We start from the raw sequence: 20,367 nt of genomic DNA, 5'->3' as shown, positions 1-20,367 counted from the left end.
GAAGGGGCCTCTCCAACCGACCGGGAAGGCTGCTCCCCACCAAGCACCCGTAACGCAGTCTGGGCAAGGAGAAGATGAGGGCTCGTAATCCTATTTGGCCTCCGTAAAAAGCTGCAAACTGCTCCCAGTTGGGCCACGGCCTGGATGAAACTGCGTTTCCCTGAGCTGAAACCCAGGTCCACCAGCAGATGCGCTGAGGCCGAAATGCTGGTTGAGGCCAAATGTGAAAGCCAGACCTAAGAGCCTGCAATATGATGTGCGAAGGTCCCTCCAGTGATGCACGTGCCATGGGGAAGGGCTTTCATCTCGACTCCCCTGCAGCCGTAAAACCTAACTGCTTGCAAGCATGACATCACCGGGTCTGCTGGTGAGATCACAGGTACGTGCCTGAACACAACACAGCCGCCATATCCTGCGAAAGCGCTAACAACACTGCCATTCAGATGCTTCAAAGGGTCCATAAAACTCGGCGCGCGCTCTCTTCGCTCCACTGGATGGAATGCCAAGACAGCCATGAAATAGTCTGGAGCAAGAGTCCTGCGGTGTTGCGACAGACTTCAAGAGAGCTCTGCAGCCCAGAGCCTGCTGGGGTGTGCAATCAGACGCCAGCTCCGTCATGGAAAGTCGTGAACTCAGCAGCTGCGCTGAGAGAACTCGAGGAGCCTGCAGCACCTATGCACCATGCAGCCACGGACACAAGCACAGCACGCAGGCAGCCTTAAACATATGCGCAGGGCCCTGCTTCCAGGTGAGGAGGGGGGAGGAATGGGGGAGAAGGAGAGACTTATTTCCCAGAACCAGATGGGACCAGGCGGAGGAGTCTGCTTCAAGGCAGAAGGCAAGGACTTTTACCAGAACAAACCCAAGGCTTCGACAACTCTGATCCCAAGAGGAATCTTCCTGCAGCTCATCCGGTTGAAAAATGAACTATACAGGAGGTGAACGTGACATTGTTTCTAGCACTATGCGCCCAACGGCTACCACCTGACTGCCTGCCCCTGTGTCCGGAGAAGGGAGGCTCCTTGGGAAGTCTGTCTGGAAGGAGAAGGGGCTAAGGAGTGCCAGCCAGGCTAGATGCGGGTTACCCAGTGCTCCAGCCTTACCAAACACAGCACTGGGACACCCAGAAAGCCCCAGCTCGACCCCTGTGGGGGTTTTTCCCTTCCAGGCTGATGAAGGCAGGAGAAGCTATTTAGCAGAGTAATTTATATCCCTAGTCCTAAAAGCTCTGGAGCAAACGTACAGCCTTCACGTGCCAGGGAATGAATCTCCCTACTCAGAGCGCTGTGCTGCCAAGGCTGAGCGGAAGTTTTCTGTGAGCAGCAGTAGGGCGAGAGTCCAGCATGAAGTGAATGGGAAAGACATGCAGGAGCCGCTTGCCCAGAGGCTTCAGCAAGTACTTCCCTTTCCAAACCAGGGCAATCCCAGTGCCATGCGTTTTCCCGTTGCTGTGTTATTTAAGACACACCTGCAGCTGATGGGTCACCGAGCTGCGTCACGCTCGTTCACGTGGGAACCTCAGCAGCAGCAGCTGCAGCACATGCCGAGGGCCCTGCTAGCTCTGACCCCATCCCGCGAACACATCTTGATGCACGCCAGCTCAATGACTGAAGAGGGCTCTTAGTTCCCCTTGCAGCACCTCTGTTTCTGCTTGCCAAAGTCCTCCAACCTGCCACGCTCTCCGTAACGCTTCCCAGCTGTGTGGCTTTGATCCCTGCCGCAGCCTTCCCTACTAATCCAGACATTTCTGAAAGTTATTTCAGACACAAAGATGACACCCATTAGGGGCAAAGACACCAGATCTCCTCCCTGGGCATCAAGCAGATGGCAGCAGGGCAGCTGCTGTACATTGCTCCAGTTCTACATGCAACTACCTTTTTCTGTGGGCAAATGTCTTGGGTGCATCGATCCTCTCACCCAACTCACGGATACAAGAGTTCAACCGCTTCTTTGGTATTCGGAGCTAAGTTTGTTCTATAAATATCCCATGCTACATAAATGCTGGTTCTCATCCAATCATAATAAATGTATACTTCCTCCTAAAGTGCTTTTCAAGCAGATATTCACAAGCCACATCTAAATATATGGATTACTTTCTTTTGCTACTGAAACAGCCGCCTGAGATGAGATGCGACAACTGCTTAAGAGCGCAAGGCAACAGCCCAGGGCAGGAAGCAAAAAGCCACTGATGCAAGTCGGGGGGAGAGAAAACAGATACCAAGCTGAATGCTGCCCAGCTACTGCAGGGCTCTGGCACTGGGTACGCAGCTGAAGGACTTTTGTCTTCTCACAGCAAGGCCAAACACCACCAGGACCTCCACCCCCGTGTAACGCTTCAGTGAGGCCTTGCCAAGGTTGCTGTCACCAGCCCAACAGCCATGAGGTAGTGTCTCTGACCTCAGGCCTTCTGCATTTAATGAGACCCAGAAGGTCTCTAAAAGCAGGAGCAACTAAGCTTTCCCTCAAGTTAAAAACGTTCCAAAATACAAGCGCTGTTGCATCCAAGCATGTTTCAGTCTAAAGCACAATGACACCCACTAGCCCAGTCCTCCAGCCTTCCTATGGGATGGCAGGACAGAGGCAAATATGGGCAGGAGCTATAAAATCTATGAAATAATCTGGAGCCTGACCCAGTGATTCACTGGTTCCCGGAAATGGCTGCATAATACCAGAGTCATCTGCAAGCATTTTGTTTACTTCCACGGCTTCAGATTAAAACCAGGAGTGAGAACTTGCTGGAACACCCACTGGCTGCCTGCTGCTCTGATCACCAGGGACAGGCAGAGCATGCAATGCAGAGCCCTTCAGCTCCTGTTCCAGGCCCACACTCATTTAGAAAGCAGAGGTAGAGGCACAGCTTGGTGTGCCTCTCTCCTAATCTGTTTGTTCCAAGCTGAAGCCCTGCATGCTGGGTTTGTACTCACGGCAGGCGGTGCCCTCCTATTCTGGCCAGGTACAACCGCACCATTAGGCATCATTGCACTTATGTTGGGCCCATAACAAGTTGCCAAAAGGGCCATCAGCTGGTCAGGGTGTGGAAGCCTCCTGTGTGCTGATGGCAAGTGGCTGAGGACATACACCAGCTTAACAGTGCACGCTTGGCATGGGAGAAGACTGCCTGAGAGATGAAGAAGGCTGGTTGCGAAGGGTTCCACAGCTATTGGGGGGACGTGAGAGCAAGATGACTGCGGGCATCAAGAGGGACCTGGGGCAAACCCTCAAAGATGTTCACCAAGCAGGTGTTGTTTCCTCATCTTGGATTCTCCTGACTTTGGGACACACAAGATCATACCTGCAAGACCCATTCATTATTTCTCCCATCCTTGCTCACGAAGCACCAGGAGGCAGCAAAGCAAATTCCTGAGCAGCAGCTTTGTTCTGCTCACCAGAGGTCCTGCTACTACACTGCCAACCTGACTCTGCAGCTGCAAGAGGTTTGACAGGCTCTGGGAACAACTGTCGAGTGGCCCTGGAAGGCTGGCTCGTTGCTAACAAGCTGCATTTAGAGCAACACCCTCTGCACATGCAGGAGGTCCCACTACAGCACTAATGAAGCGTCCCAGGGGTCTGGAACATGCTCTCCAGCTGAGGCCTGGGATCCACTAGCAGGCACTAATGTTAGCAAAGACAGATGGGAGAAGCCAAAGCTGTATTCCTACCCTGTAACAAGTCTGCTAACTCCTTGTCCCCTGCTCCTGCACTCAACAGACTACAAGCTCCCCTTCTGTTGGGTAGGAGGGGCTGCATCTTTCCTCTTGCAGGCCCAATGGCTGTATTTCCCACCTTAGTGCTTGCTGTGTTATGGTTCAGTGGCAGCTGCTCCTCTGTAGGCACCTCAAAAACATAGTGTACAGCAAAAAAGATCCCTCACCCTTGTGTTTAGCCCTTGCTGTTTTTACCACTACAGTATTTTGCTAGAGTGCACCTGCCAGGTAAACCTCACTGGCAGAGGTGGAGGCAAATATATGCAGTTGGGAATTAAACTCAAACCCTCCCACATAGTGGCGCGGCTGACAGCCAAGGAGTGCCAGGCACGCAGTTACTTCAGGGTGCTGACTCCAGTCACGAGGCAGATCCCTGCAGCCTCCGCTTAGAAGTGGGAGATCCTGTCGTTACCACTGTACTAGAGACCCAAAGAGCACTTTTACAAGAGGGGAAAAAGGAGCTCACACAATCACCATGTCCACGTGGTGACCAGTTACTGCTGAAAGCATCCTGGGACCTCAGAGCTGCCCTCAGCCCAGCAGGACAGGCTCACTCCAGGCCCAGAACTTTTCCTGTCATCTCCCCACCGCTCTCCCTCCAGATTCCTCCTGCCAGCTCCCACCTCTCACCTTGTAGAACACATCAGGCACGTACTGCTCGCTGCTGGACTCCTTTGCGTAGCCAAGCTCCGGTGCATCCCGGCACGGCAGCAAGCATTCATCCCGCACCAGCGCCATACACTGGTTGGAGACCTGGTAACCCTCAAAGTGGACCTGGTTGTCGGGACCACCTAGAAGTGAGAGACACCACTTGGCACACTGGAGCAAGCCACTGTGGAGAGGCAATGTGACCTGAACCAACTACTCGCCCACTGGTGAGCACGGCTGGCTATACTGGAGGTGCATTCAGGTAAGAATTCCCTATGTTCCCTATGTTACTTTAGACTGTGCACTATTTCAAGGGCATTTACTGGAGTGAAGCCCTGGGTTTTTACCAGTACTTAAATGGGGCCAAGACATCAATCCCGGGGCCTCTGGTCAGAGCCCTGTAGTCCCCTCTGTGTACCAAAGCTCTCCACAACTCAGTTCAGGACATAGTAGGGCTCATAACACCATGCTGGGGTGGTAGCTGGGGAAAGTGCCATGCTAAAGTAGCTACTCCTTTGGTCCTCAAACTAGCATGGGTCGAGGCTTCTCCAGAGTACTACAGTGTGCAGTCTTCTCAACAGCTCTGTTAGATATCTGTGCACTTGGCATTAAGGTTTATATTGCAAATTCCAGAGTGCAACAACATAGGCTGACCACATGGTAACACAAACTAGGCAACCCAACCCAACTCCTCATGAAAAACTGGAAAGACTCTTACAACACGAAAGCCTGGAAACTGAGACTAGCTGCAGCTACCATGGATCACACCTTGTGCACCATTAGAACATAAGCTGAAGGAGAACTGAATGCACAGAGATGGCAGGACAGTGGAGCTATCTGTGGACCTAGGGTCTACTATGGGAAATGAAAATTACCAAGGGGATTTTTAAAAAAGGCAAAGCAGCTGAGACAAACTGCATAATTAGATTTACATTGCGCAGAAGGAAGAAATCAAGTATTCAAACAGAACCCTGATGTGCTGATTTAATGAAAAAGAAATGAAGTTATCTGGAACAGAGAAAGAAAACCGGTTCCCATCTCCTTCAACTTCCAGCCTGTCACGCAGTGCTCTGGAGCAAACGCTCCTAGAAATGAACCATCAGCTGAAGCACAAAGAAGACCTGAACAAGACTAATGATAAATTCCTCAATAAAACACCAGAGAGAGAGATACACATTCATCTTGCAATGAAAGATTGATGTGCTTAACTACCTGGAATGTGTCAGGCAGCTGTCTGATCTCATGGGCCTGGTGACTGCAAAAGGTGGCTTTTTTACTGAAAAATGCCTGGGGCCTAGTTTGGAAGCTCAGGGCTCAGCAAAGGAGGCAACAGGCTACCCCACTTGATAGTGGGTGCTGTGTGGAAGCTGTGCTTTCTCTCATCATTCAAAACACAACATGGGGAATCTGCTTCAGAGATGCCTTAAATGAACACAGCTGGGGCATCTCACAGAGCTGAAGGGCAGATTGAATTTGTAATGCTACGACTTCCCCAGCACATGCCAAGATCCCCATGCATTGACCATGTGTGGCAGAGCATCCTGCTGGGGTCTTTGGAGAGAAGAGCTGGAAAGAGCTCTCTGTGGGATCCCTGCAGCCAATGCGATGGAGGCATGTAGACTGCTTTATTCTGATACATGCCTTACTGTGAACCATGCAGAGTAAACTCCCAAGGCGCCTACAGTCTTGTGGCACTGTATGCTGTCTCTATCATCCAAGTGGATGGGGGACTGGACATAATTCACCTGGGAAGCCAGGGCATGGTTTCCCCAACACTTTCCAGGAGACTGTCTGTACCATCTTGTTACTGGATACAACAGGTCTGGAACGGTCCCATGCATGGCAGCCTTTCACTAATCATCTAGCCTTCTCCCATGCTTAATATGGAGCTAACTTAAGAGGAGGTTAATCAGGAAGTGGGACCTAAGGGATCAAATACAGCAAAAGCTGCAATTAGAATCATAGACAATGAAGGCTGGAAGGGAGCTCAGGAGGTCACTTTTAGTCCAACCCCTGTTCAAAGCAGGACCAGCCCCAACTACATCATCCCAGCCAGGGCTTTGCCTACCTGGGTCTTAAACACCTCCAAGGATGGAGAGTCTACCACCTCTCTAAGAAGTCTGTCCCAGTGCTTCACCACTCTCCTGGTGAGAAATTTTTTCCTGATATCCAACCTAGTTTCATAGTTGGCAGGGTCAGAAGGGACCTGAGCAGATCAAGTCTGACCCCCTGCCATGGGCAGGAAAGAGCGCTGGTGTCAAATGACCCCAGCAAGGTGATTATCTAGCCTCCTTTTGAAGACTCCCAGGGTAGGAGCAAGCACCACTTTCCTTGGAAGTTGGTTCCTAAACTTCCCTTGTTGCAACTTGACCCCATTGCTCCTTGTTCTGTTATCTGCTCCCGCTGAGAACAGTCCAGCTCCATTAGCACATGAAACAAGAGAAATCTATTGCACACGATTAGTTTGAACACTCCAAAAAAGAGCTTTTCCCAAGATTCAAGGGAGACAACCTGAAGGATGTCAGGTCAAGATGCAGTCCAGGACAGGACAGCCCTGTGCCCACTCATACCTGTAGCCACAACAGTGACAAACTTGGATCCAAAGTGTCCATCTGGTGACAGGCGACATATGTTGGGCTGTTGGTTCTGGAAGTTCCCTGCTGTGATGCACTCCTCTGCACTTAGAAAGTATGCGTCCTGTGGGGAGGAGGGGAAGGAAACAGCAAACAACACTGAGCCAAGTTACGTGCAACCAAGGTAAACTAGTGATAGCTTGTTAAACTAGGCTCCTCTGCAAGACATTTGTGAGAGTGGAGAAGGGAATACCACAAATACCACATGGGGCTGGGTATTGGAGAATCCCCAGTTCACATTCCTGACTGTATAATCCTGGGCAAGTCACTTTAGACCATGCCTTAGTTTCCCCATCTTGTGGGGCAGCGGGAAGGGTAATATCAATTCCAAATCACAGGGGTGGAGGACAATGAATATCCAGAGCCAAAACACAGCATGCAAGTCTCATACGACAGCCAGTGGAGGCCAGCCTGCTGTCCAGCCTCCAAGGGATGTTCTGATTATTTACTGATTAAATTGACCACTCCTGTGAGCCTCTCGATCACATTCACATAAGGAGTGAGTCAAGAGACTTCACATACAACCCTGCATTCCCCCCGTACACCTGCACAGGGTTCCTGAGACACGTCACTGGTCATGCCTTCTGCTCCTTCCATATTCCACAAACTGCTCCAGAGACAGCACACACCCGGCCCTCTGCCAGAGCCTTAAACTTCTCTGGGTCATGAGGCTACACAAATGGCCCAATCACCTGTAATGCCACGCTTGCATCTCACCTTGTTTCGGCTGTACCGAACTGTTCCCTTCCGAGTATCTTCAGAGACCAGGTCTGTAAAGATCCAGCCAACCTGTAACAAAATAATTATACACAAAAAAATTAAAAGACATATGTCCCCTGCTAGTACAAGAGGCCCCTAGCTCCCTGTACCAGCCCACAAGTGCCTTTAGTTCACTGCTTGAAGGAAACAGCTCTTCAAGCTGCATCCAGCTTATCTCAACACAATCCACACGTGGTATCTCTCCACAGGAGAAATCTGTTGGCTGCAGGTAGACCTCTCTGCTTCCCCCTCTTGCAACCCTCTGCAAAAGGTATTTGTTGCTCAACTGTTTGAGCAAAGCAGCATCAAGAACAACAGGAGGTAACAAAATGGTTCAGATGATGTCTGGTGCATCCTGAATCCCAGCTTGCCCTCATTAGAAGATTATTTACTCACTATTTTCCACTGTATTAAAACACATCTCTCTTATTCCAATCCCTCCTTGCCTTTCCCTTCTACAGCATTGAGCCATTCAAGTGTATTGTGTCAGGGTTGATGGCGGTTTGTGTAGGACTGTAAAGGATGGTTTGGAGAGGGATGGTCCTGCCTCAGGCAGGGGATTGGGCTAGATGATTTCTGGAGGTCCCTTCCAGCCCTACTTCTCTATGATCTAAGTACAAAATGCTGCTGCATGGTTGCAGTAAAACCAGTAGACAAAGTGTGCACCACAGATGGGCAACCAAAGATCTGTAACTACACTTTAATCTATGCAATTTTAACAAATCTGATGTGGAAAATAAGGGACAACTCAGACTTCAAGAATCTACCAATTCCTTGCAACAGATGCCAGCGTGAAGAGCTCAGAGAACAAGGAAAGGTCTCACCATTGTTGGTTTCTCTTGTGCCTCAAGTCTTGTCTTTGTCCTTCAACCCACACAGTGACATTTGTGGGTTGAAGGACAAAGACAAGACTTGAGGCACAAGAGAAACCAACCTCAGAAAATCTCAGTGCACCTGAACCTTCCCCTTTGCAAGGCATTATGAGGACTGTCCTTACAGAAGGCAAAGTTCAGTATTGCCCGAAAGCCAACAGCAGGCAGAGGATGCTGAAATCACTATATCTTGAGTCAGTCAAGGTTGCAGACCCAAGTGAAATAGTGGCCCAAGAGCTGAACCCTGCATGCAAGATCACGCTTGCCATGGGCAGTCTAAACAGTTGCATGGAGGGAGAATTCCAACCATCAGAGCCTCAGCTCTACGTGGTCGAACACGAACCCTCACAGAAAAGGGACAAAACCCCCAAAAGACAACTCCACCCACAGCTGTGTTAAATTAGCACTTCCCACAGAGGTGCTACCAGAGAGTGCTCACTGGAGGGAAGAGAAATGAAGAGCTGTACTCCTGCTCCTCTAAATCCTTTGATGTTAAGACAGAGGGCTATTGGCTTATACAGAGCAGCCCTGCTGTCCTGCTCAATACTCGCACTGAGGGAAACGGTTTCATCTTTCTCTAACACTTAAAAACATAAAAGCTTCTGGCACCCGAGAGGAGGTTTCAGAATGCATCCCGTCTTAATTCAACCCCAGGAAGCTGAAGAGAATTGATGCCAGATGAGCCTCCCGTGACTGCTGCAGAGAGAACCCTGGCTCTGAAATCCACACTCTCCGACAACACTTGGCTACCTTTCTCAGACCGAGTTTTGCAGCGATCTCATCCACCACCTCTGCTTTGGGATCTTCTAGGATCTCCAGGCTGTTCTGTGTGCCGATCTGCAAGGGAACAGGAGGCAATTAAGGACCCACAACGAATTCAGAGATAACAAGTACTGTTCTTATGGGTTTGGCCCTTTCAGGAAGATGCTCTTGTGGCAAAAGACAAGGGACTGGGAAAGGGAGTTTCCAGGCTCTGTTTCCCACTCCAGGTCTGGAAAGTCATCTGAATTAAATGAATGCAAACCTAGTGCCAAAGGTGGAAGTATCCCTTCCAAGGGATTACTTAGGCTAATTTGGCAAAGCACAATGGGACTCGTGAATGAAAGGCTTTATCAATGCCTGCATAAAAATCGAGCCTTTGGCCGTCTCTAAGACCCTGGAGAAAGGCAAAGATTATATAATCTTTCCCAAGTCCCAGTCACCCTGCCAGCTTTAGGCTCTGGCTGTGTCAGTTTGAATGCAAGAGCAGTGCTCAGGGAGGAAACTCAGTGACTCCAAGAGCACCCGCCCAGGTCTCCCCTCCAGCTCTGGAAAACACAGCTCAGCCATCTGGGCGTGATCTAGGAGCCAGCAGTTGGGGCTTTGGGGTTTCTCTGCCAAACACCACAGTGGAGCTTTCTCTCCGTGGGATAATGGCAACTTCCTAGCAAAACCCTGATGTAGAGGAAGAGCAACAGGGAGCACATTAATTTCCAAACCTGCAGATCCCAGCAACACAGATGGGCTGAAGAGTGACACCAGGGCAAGATGATGTGATGGACTGTGCTGGCATTGCCCAGAACTGACAGAGACATTACAGGCAAGGCTGCTCACAGGAGTGCACAGCAGACACTTAAGGATCCTGTGATACCTTCCACTCACCTCAAGAAAGTTTGTATGCCACTCCAAGGTCAGGAGTAATAAGCACTCATGCTCCATCCTTCCCCACACACATCTAGTTCCCTACCGCCCACCACACACAGGCTAAGCACACTGACCTTCCCAACAGCTCCAAAGCAAGGAATCACACTCAGGCCAAAAACCTGCCCTTGTCCCTAGGGCGTGGCAGGTTTTCTATGCCATCAACTGCACACTGCAGCTGACAAAGGTCCCAAACTCCACTCCACTCCCTTCCCTTCTACAGGCTTCATAGATGCTTATGCCTGGTGCGAAGGCAGCTTGCAGTTTAGCAATTACATGAGAGCTGCTGCTTCCCGTGCTCCTCCTGATGTACTTTATGGTGCTTACCTCACTTCCAATCCAGCTTTGTGTTCCTATATCTTTATTAGCAAGTAACATGGTACACGACACATACAGCACGACCTCCAAACAGCTGTTTGCCACAACACCCAAGCACTGCCAAGGTGACCTTGCACCTGAGTTTCAAATAGGCCAAACATCTGGCAGCCCAGTTCCATTCTGGATGAATGTGAGTCTGGATACTCTAACAAGCCCAACTTTGGCGCTTTCTGATGCCCCTGCATTTTCTTCCTGCTGCACGACTCTCTGCGGCTCAAGACTTCTTGGTTGTATCATTCAACTTCCACTTCCAGGCTCCAGAGGATCTGACCCATCTAAAGTTACATAAAAGACTGAACAACTGGGAAATGCTAGTCCCGAAGAAGGCAGGCCCTGCACAGACAAGGCCAGAGGGTTCCCGGCACAGTGACCAGCGCCATCTAGCGATTTTCACCCATGACAGCTCTTAACTGCATTTTCATATCCTCTCTGCACTTCGGGTTCTACAAACAGAAACCCAAATGCCAGAGCAGAGACAGAGCAGAAACTAAGTGACAAGCTAGTAAAAGGAATCAGTCTGAAAAGAAGCATGACCAGCTCACCAAGAGGCATCCCAAACCCCGAAGGGAAGGCTGCTGAAACAGCTGGTTACATTCTCAGATGCAATGAAAATGCTGACTTTTTCTCTAAAATACAAGGTACCAAAAACATGTCGAGTTTCAAGCATTCTGCCATAGGCATAGCTCTCTTTCCTGGGCAGCATCAGTGCATAAACTGAATATGAGCCAAGAGTATGCCCTTGTTGAAAAGCAAGCTAATGGCATCCTGGGCTGCGTCGGTAGAAGCGTTGCTAGCAGGTCAAGGGAAGTGATTCTTCCGCTCTGTTCAGCACTGGGGAGGCCACATCTGTAGTCTTGTGTCCAGTTTTGGGCCCCCCACCACAGAAAGGATGGGGACAAATTGGAGAGGGTCCAACAAAAGGCAACAAAAATGGTTTGGGGACTGGGGGACATGACTTACAAGGAAAGACAGAGGGAACTGGGCTTATTTATTCTAGAGAAGAGAAGACTGAAGGGGGATTTAATAAGCAGCTTTCAACTCCCTACAGGGGGGTTGCAAAGAGGATAGAGCTGGGCTGCTCTCAGCAGTGGCAGATGACAGAACAAGGAGCAACGGGCTCAGCTGCAGCAAGGGAAGTTTAGGTTAGATATTAGGAAGAATTTTTGCATGAGGAGGGTAGTAAAACACTGGAACTGGTTACCCAGAAAGGTTGTGAAGCCTCCATCCTTGGAGGCTTTGAAGACCCAACCAGACAAAGCCTTGGCTGGGATGATGTAGTTGGGGCTGGTCCTGTTTGGAGCAGAGGGTCGGACTAGATATGACCTCCTGAGCTCCCTTCCAGCCCTCATGTTCTGATTCTGACTTGTGCAGACAGTGCCAAGACACTTTTGATACAACACTGTTAAATGGTTTTGCTGAACTTAAGAGCAGCAAATGTCTCCAAAAGGCTTTAAGATTTGTCAAAGCAAAAGCACTCCTTAGCAAAGCCTTCGAAATCCAGCAATTCAGAAACCCCAAAGTGAAAGTCATTGGTACAAGCCTACTTTTGCTTTCATGTTAAAGTTCTCAGCAAAGAGAAGATCCGAGTTGTCCGGTTCCTTCAGTGGCGATAATCTGAGTCAACAAGTTGTTGCCTATGAAAGTCCGTGCCTCTTTGAACCAGTTAGGCTCTAAGGTGGCGGCCTGCCTTGTCTTCTGCCTGATTTTAGACTAACGTGGCTAACCACTGCTCCCCTCATCACAATGCGATTTTAAGGTGGCAGGGTCTTTAGGATCTCCCATCAGAAATGGGATTGTGGAAGTGGGCTCTGTGTTCCCCACGCTCAGGGAACAGACATGTGATAATCTCATCCCAAGTGATTTTTACCTGTGGAGGTTCATAGATGGCAGCAACCTCAGCCCGGATGCCCAGAGGGATGTCCTTGTGCTCTGTGTACCGCCCATACAAATACCCCAGATGCTGGTTCCCTGTCTTCCTCCAGAAGTCTAGAAAGCGGTCAGCAATTGTGTGGTTCTCGAACATGATGTTGTCAACATGCCTGTATTTCTGCAGTGAGAAAGCAAGTCCCTCAGGTCGATTCCAGACTTCTTCCAACCCAACTGTGTGCTGCCCCCCACCGCCCCACAAAGCCCCCTGGTCCACCTTAGCTGTAATCCACCAGTGATGGGGAAGGTCAGAGAGGCTGTTAATGCCAAGAAAGGAAGGCAGAGCTAGCTGGATTGCTGCCTCCCCTTGAGATTCCCCTGATCCTTTCTGCTCCAAGGGGCAGGTCCAGCACACCTCTTCCCACCCCCAGAGGCAGCAGACTAAGGACAAAACTCTCAGGGGGCTCAGATCCCAAATCACTGGACAATGGATCTGACACTCTTCTGTGACTATGAAAGACTGTGGGAAGGCAGTGTGTTACACTGAGAGAGTACAAGTGGTCTGGGGCTGCACATGGAGAAAAGCCAAGATTCACCCTTCTAGCATGTGGGAATCCAGCTGTCCTCTGCCCAAAGGGGAAATGGCTGAGTCAGGCACACTTCAGAGCCCCTCTGCCACAGCTAGAGATCAGCACAGCCACTGCCTCTGCACAAGCTCTGTGCTGCAACAGCTGTTCTCTGCAAAGCTCTTCCTCTCCCAGAAATGTGGCAGGTGAATAATGCCTCAGATGTCTGAAAGGACAAAGGGTCCCCAGCAATGGGTCTCACCTGTCTGTTGAGAGTGATTGCGCTCGGCTGACACTTGGTGCAAATGCCTTCTGGCCAGGGTGGGTGCCCTTCACAACCGGACTTAATCTTGCAGCTGATGTTTTCCAGTGCAACAAACTTCCCCCTGAAGAAGAAAGGTGGCTTTAGCTAGCATACTGCCTGCCTCCACCTCCTCCAAAACCTAGCCAGCAAAGCCCCTCATGTGCAATGGGCTTCCCAAGCTTCACTTCTCCAGAAAACACCCCACCAGGCATGAGGAGCCTGGGATCCCTGTGTACAGCCCACAGAGTTCTAGTACTGGAAGCCAGAAACCCTGACCCTTGCCAGCCTAACAGCTGGACAGCTCTTTAGTAGCCACTGCTCTTGCCACAGCAGGTAGGAATCCTTTAAACTCAGCTGGAACAGCTTATGTGCCATATAGAGAGGAACATGTCCTACAGCATGGGCAAAGCACGAGCTTTCTTTGTGTGCCCACAGAGCTCCATGCAGGGTGCTGCCCTCCTTAAATGAGAGCATGTGCATTTGGAGTCTTATCTCCCCAGGACAGCACGCAGGGGGGAAGAGGAGCCACACTCTTCAGTTCTTTGCCTGTCCTAATTCTGGCAAGTTTTCTGCCCCAAGCTTTGGAGATGGGGACATGCAATTCTTCAGGGGCAGGAGGGGCAGTATGCACCTCACTCTGAGGTTAGCACCTGGTGCCCACTGCCTGGGTGAGAGAGAGACACACACAAATATCAGGGCAGGCATTTCCCCACTCTGGTACTTACCCTGGCCCCTTTCTCCAGTGTAGTGGAGTGTTTCTATTGATCTATTTAGGCTCAGAACCCCCCAGGGAGGGAGGGAAAATGCCACTTTGCAGGCCAGAGACACAGAGAAACTAAGGGGTTTGGGTGAGGTCATGCAAGATTTGGTGGCAGAGGAAGAGGTGGCCCTAATGACCTCTTAATCTCTGCTCTTCTATCAATCTGAAAATTGACATAAACAGCAATGGACTGGAGCTAAAGCATCCCAGACTCACCCCCGGTCTCAGCCCACTCCTCCCTTCAGTTTGAGGCCCAGATTCCTGGCTCATTGATCACATCAGGCTTTCACTTCATTCCACGTGACCTTCTTTTCAACGTTGGCAACACTGCTTGCAAGCACCTACCCTGCTGCAGATGGAAGCGACCCTTAATTCTACAATTCATTGCCTATAAAAGCTGTGAATCTTACTTGTCTGCTCCGCCGGTCAGCTTCCTGATGTAGGCATGGAACGACATGTGCTTCACAGGAGGTTCCAGGTGGTTTAAATAATCCTCATCAAAAGGCTGCCAAAAACACCACACAAAGGAAAGCCAGGTCAGACACCTGTCTGAAAACACACTGATCATCCAGCAAATGGATGTTCTAGATTCAGTTCTGCCAGCTCCCAATGTGGAACCGATCAGGACATCCAAGCTCTTTTTTCCCCCCCACCCATGGCAGCCTACCACTGTATCAGGAACAGCAGGGCTTTGCAACAGCAAGTTTTATTATTGCTTCAGATTTGTTCAAAATGCACATTCTTCTCCACAAATTAGCAGCCTTGTGCTTTTGAGGCAAGCGGGTTTTTTTTAATATAACGACAAATAAGACCAGCTGATCCAACAAAGTCAAAGGACTCTGAGGCTATTTGAGAGAAAGAGACCACAGCAACTTGTGGAGCCTTCTGCGGGGCGGGGAGGACTGTTGTTATACACTGTGAAGTCAACAGATCAGAGTAGCAGTAGGTGTTATTATGGCTGGTTGTACTCTAAACAGGGTGCGGTGGACTTTGCTGAGAAATGCTGAGATCTGAGAGAGGGAAGCGATGGCAAAGAGAGGCAGAAATATCCAGAGGAAAATTGAGAGGGAAGGGAAGGGGGGGAAGTCTTGCACTAAATAGCCTGAGCTTCTGAAAGCACTTTCTGTAAAACCCATTAACACAGAAAAACAGATGCCTCCACAGCATCATAAATCCAAGGCCTGTGCTATGGCCAAAGGGCTGGTTCTTCAGTAGGACTCATATGGCCAGAAGGCTGCAGGTAAAATGCATCAGGGCTCTGCCTCCTTGAACCGCTATCATGCAGAGAGAGGTGTAAAAAGAGATTTTTAAGCAGGAAAAACAAGTTGAGTCAGAATCCCACCTCCCTGCTGTTTTCCACAGTGATCTCAAATCCTTACCTCGAGTGGTACGCAATGCACGCATTTACCCAAGGGGCCATGTCGACATCTGTGGGAAGAGAAGCAAAATTATCACCAGCCATGTTTCCAAATGGAAAAGCTATTCATGGCCAGCTTTTACAGCCTCCTTCAACGGAGGGATTTGGAAGAGCTATCTAAGTCCTAAGCCACAAACAATTCCTAGTCCATTACCGAATGCTATACTGGGGGTCATCGAATAATCCTCTCACACACGCTGAAAGCAAGATCTTGCATTTAACCCGTGTCTGAAGTCAAGATCAAACATTTCTTAATCTATCTGCTCCACTGGCAGGCAGCTCTGTTAAGCAGTCACACACACCAGTTTCAAATTAGAACTTCTAATTTTTCACAACTTGGATTTGGCTCCGGGCTTGAGCACAGACAATCCTTTATGGCAGAGGGGAGGCATCATTTAAAGAACAAAACCCACACACACACGTTTTTGTTTTTTAAATCAGCTGCTCACGGAGTCGAGGAACACAGAGAGAAACGCGCTTATCTGACTGGCAAAGTCTTATTGGACTGAAGACAAAACAAAAAGGGGGAAAACTCCCCTTTCGAGGTGACCTTCTAAAAGAACAAGGAATGGTACAGCAGCAATAAGAACAACTGGACAGTGATGGGTATTCAGGGAAAGCCTCTGCAGATGAATGCGGCTACTGGCTCTCACAAGGAAGATATGGATGGGAGCCAGTTTCAGGGCTGCTTTTAACGAGGCATTGTGGCAGATAATGTACATAAAAGGCCGCTAATGCACTCAGCAGAATGCCAGCAGCCCATCACGCTTGGATTGATAGGCAGCCTCAAATATGGGCAAAATCTTGGGCAGGAGCTTTTCGTCACAACTACCTAGAGTTAGCACTGCCTCCCCACTAAGAACAATACCTATGTTTGTTCTTCGGGAAATGTGTGGTCAAACTAAAGATGCTGCTTTTACCAGACAGAGTTTGCCTTTGTTGTGTCAATAATGACGTGACATTTCCCTCATTTATTGATGCTCGGGAAGCTTAGGGAGCATTCTCCATTCAAAAGCTAAGCCTTTCCCATCTCCCTTTCTGCTGTGGCACTAGAGATAAAGCTCGTGGAGACAAGAGGACAGGGCTGGGCTTCCATCTTAAAAAAATTCCCTATCTGGCTTTCGCTCAACATCTTTGTGAAGCGATTTCTCTTGCGGGGATGGAGCTGTGAGGCTGAGGGCAGGCGTTGAAGTCACAGCTGCATGTACCTTCTCCAGTGAGTAATAAATGACAGGAGTAGCCACTGAGACCTAAGACTTCTTCTCATTTGGCTTTAATTAGCACCTATTTCAATGCAATATTTATTACTCCTACAGGAATAGAACAGCTCAGCAAGCACCCCTCCCAGCAAAGGCTCTCAGGGAAAGCCATGCCTCACAAACTAAGCAAGTAGCTTCCCCTTATAGAAGGGGAAACTGAGGCCCAAGACAATAGAGAGCCAAAAGTGAACTAGGTATAGATCCTACTAGCCACTAGAGAGCATTTCCTCTGCCCTCTGGGCTTTTTACTGCTTGCTGGGCCCGGAGCTCACACAAGAGCTCTCACGTAACATGCTTGCTCTCTGACCCCTTACGATACTATGTCAAGGAACTACTGTGGAGAGACAGTTGGAGCAGTGTCTGTGGGGGACCCCAGAAGCGCTGGTAAGGTTTAAGTTAATATCTCTAATGGAGGGAAGAGTTTTAGGATGTGAAGTGAGGAGCTTCAATTGCTCATGGAAGGCCCAAGGACAGCCCTCATTGACAAAGCCTTTTTCCCCAGTGCTCCTCCCATGGTGTGCAACCCTTGCCTATCACCCCGAGATAGGAATAATGCAACTGGTGCAGCATGGAGCTACAGGTTGAGACCATGTGGAAATCATCGGTAGGGCAGAATGCAAGCCCGCTCCTTTGTAAGCACTAGGCTGCCATAGGCAGCAGTCTATGCTGTGCATCAGTCGCTAATGGGTCTCTAAAGGGAAATTTGGAATACCCCTTCACTTACAAAGCCCCAACTGCTTTAGGAGCATGCGGTCACAGGTACTGGCGAAGTGGAAAGCAGGGACAACACACTTGAAGCCATCTTGGTTTCGAGCGGGGGGATGTTAGCAGGTCCTCCTTGGCAAAAGGCCTTTCAGGTTTGGAAACAGCTTTGTCCTTCGGTTTGCCAGGGCCAGACTTAAATCAATTGGGACATGGGCAGGGACCGCACGTGCAGGCAGAGGGGCAGGGTGCTGGCTCAGAAGGCAGCTTGTTTCTCAGGTTTGCTGGCTATGTTTTGCACTGCATAGTTATTTTCATACAGTGTGAAGCACCAGGCACAGGGCTGACCTTGGAAACCAGTCAGAAAGTCCAACGGTACTTACAGCTGCTGGTCCCGATTCCTATAGATTTTCCCATCCTGTTTGATCAGGTACTGGTCAATCTCATCTTCAACCACTTGGGGAGCACCCATGGGGCGCAACCCTTGGGAGATAGAGATGTCCATGTTCTCTGAGGAAGAGCCAGCGGGACTCACGGGATACAGGAACAACATATCACCATGTCTAGATGTGGAAGGGAAAAAGTGACACAAAAGCATTGTTTTGGGATGTGCCCCATCTCCTGCACAGACAGTTTGAGCAGCAGATAAAATGTATTACTTGCCTAGCTCTCTGATATTGCTCTGCCTACATTCACATGTATTTTGTACAGATGCCTGGGCACCAACACTCAAAGCCTGGAAGAGCTTCTGATCAAAAGGGGCGGGGTACAACTAAATCTGGATTGCTCATGTCTGGGCCATTCACAGCAGGCTGCTGAGTGATGGATGAGCTGCTCAGCACTTTGCTGTGGCTTTTATTTCGAAGGGTGGCCCCTTGCAGCTGACTGGAAAAGAGGCACAAATCCACAGCAAACAGCTGGCAGCGATCTGGTGCAGCTGTCTCTGAAGTACCTGGGATAGACAGACCCACAGCAAGTCCTTTGGGCTGTGGTACTTCACCCCGAGACGAATCCAGGTCCTGCTTTGGTCTGAGCCAAATTAAAGGAAAAAACCCTAATGACTCCTCTCCAAAACCATGGTCCTGGCTAGCTAGTTGCTTCTGCTGTGCTGTTCATTTACACCAAGAAACAGCAGTGCTTACAATCTCACACGCTGGTGCTATACGGCATCTCTTAACATGAGTGTAAATAAGAAGGCACCTCTGAGCAGAACACAATCAAAAAAAAAGGGGAGAGAAACAACAGGTTCAGCACAGAACTAATAAGGAAGATGCTCATACTTGCAGTCACAGTTTCCAGAGGTGGGTCTGACAGCAGGGGGACTGTCTCCAGCAAAAGCAGCTCTGGTATTTTTAGCACTTTCCACCTCGCCCTCTCAGACAGCTGTAGAAAGGGCACCCGCAGCCATGTACAAAGTTATGCTTGTGAACCTGCTGCCTATGGTACCATTTTCCAACATGCCACTCACTAGGCAAGGGTGAAAGAAGCATTCTAGTGATATCTGGCTTCAGGGGACTGGGGCTTTAGCTCATCCTGAATCAACAAGTTAGTTCAGCATCACTGAAGCAAATAGAGTGTGGGCAGAAAAGATAATGAGGTCACTCCCTGTTGGCAACATGGGAGCAAAGAAGTCTGTTATAGTTTAACTACAGCAATGGGCAGCACCATGCACCCTTGGGATACAAGCTACTGTGGGCTACTCTGCTTAGCCCACAATTCTGCAAACTCATCCGTCTTATCAGTGGCCAGGGGCCTGAGAGAGCCAGCTGAATCCTTGAGGGTCCCAGAAACACCCCTCCGCATGTCACTTCCCCCTCATTCCTTGTGATCTCTGGCAAACACTTACTTGATTTTCAGTAGGTTCAGGGACTTGTTTTGTGATGCTGTAATCTCTCCGGTCCGGTTTCTGTTGGTGTATATGGAGAAGCCATTATTCCTGAAGCCAAATTCTTTGGCAACCTAGAAAACAGAGAGAATGAGATGAGTTAGAGCACGCATCTGCATGCACCTGTGGGGAAAAAATACCCAAGGCCTAGAACAGTTTTACTACAGAAGGCTGGATGAACTCATCCTCCCTTGGCATCCATGAGATGAGGAGGCAGCTGAAGAACGCAAGCCACAACTCGAGATTCTCAAGGAAGCAGTTACCAAAGGAGGAGCATTGCTCATAAAGAGGATGACCGAAATAAGTGAAACATGGACACATAATACAAGATCAGGCGTCTGTCCCATGTCAAAGGGGTATATCATTTGTTGCTATTCACTACCTTGAGGCTCTCCAATACTGCCCCACCAAGTCATCCTTCACCCATCTCCAACCTACTTCAACCCCATTTTGCTGATTCTCTTCCTCTCTTGGGATCCTTGTGCTCAATTTATCACCATTTCTGGCTGTGCCTTTTTTCATGCTGGGCCTCATGCTTGCAATAGCCTCTGCCTTCAGTTTACCAGACAATTTTCTTCTCATCCCTTAAATGGCTCAGTTCAAACCTACTTATCTTTTACCCTTACAGTGCTGACTTCAGGGCAACCATACACTCATTTGTTTCCGGGGCGGGGATTTTATCTTTTTAAGATCTAGCTGATGTGAAAATTCATCGAGAAATATCTCTGGGTGCTACCCCAGCTCCCAGGGGTATCCCTCCATTTGTGTATCCCTCCATTATTTTTATTAACTAATTCTCTCCCTTGTCATTTTTGTGAAAAAACATGCTTAAGACAGCAAGGAAGTGACATAGGTAACCCTACCAAAGGGACCCACAGATGAATACAAAGAGCAGAATGCTTACTCCAGCTGCCCTCACAAGGTAAAATGAGAG

General features: G+C 49.3%; 1 protein-coding gene across 1 annotated transcript in view; it reads right to left on the bottom strand.

Annotated features, from left to right (window-relative positions):
• NPLOC4 (NPL4 homolog, ubiquitin recognition factor) overlaps positions 1 to 20,367 on the bottom strand; it is a 35,847-nt gene that overhangs the window by 10,482 nt on the left and 4,998 nt on the right. The window contains exons 3-12 of the mRNA XM_090061664.1: positions 19,395 to 19,507; positions 17,932 to 18,111; positions 15,550 to 15,598; positions 14,581 to 14,675; positions 13,369 to 13,492; positions 12,542 to 12,721; positions 9,367 to 9,453; positions 7,703 to 7,774; positions 6,923 to 7,049; positions 4,335 to 4,495 (exon numbers count right to left, since the gene is read on the bottom strand). Of these exons, the coding sequence (XP_089917790.1) occupies positions 4,335 to 4,495; positions 6,923 to 7,049; positions 7,703 to 7,774; positions 9,367 to 9,453; positions 12,542 to 12,721; positions 13,369 to 13,492; positions 14,581 to 14,675; positions 15,550 to 15,598; positions 17,932 to 18,111; positions 19,395 to 19,507 (1,188 nt within the window). The remainder of the gene's footprint in view (positions 1 to 4,334; positions 4,496 to 6,922; positions 7,050 to 7,702; positions 7,775 to 9,366; positions 9,454 to 12,541; positions 12,722 to 13,368; positions 13,493 to 14,580; positions 14,676 to 15,549; positions 15,599 to 17,931; positions 18,112 to 19,394; positions 19,508 to 20,367) is intronic.

The sequence above is a fragment of the Crocodylus siamensis genome, chromosome 8 (assembly GCF_052110815.1).
Source record: "Crocodylus siamensis isolate JL-2025a chromosome 8, ASM5211081v1, whole genome shotgun sequence".
NCBI lineage: Eukaryota > Metazoa > Chordata > Crocodylia > Crocodylidae > Crocodylus > Crocodylus siamensis.
The sequence above is the reverse complement of the archived record's forward strand: the minus strand, read 5'-3'. Positions and strand labels throughout refer to the sequence as shown.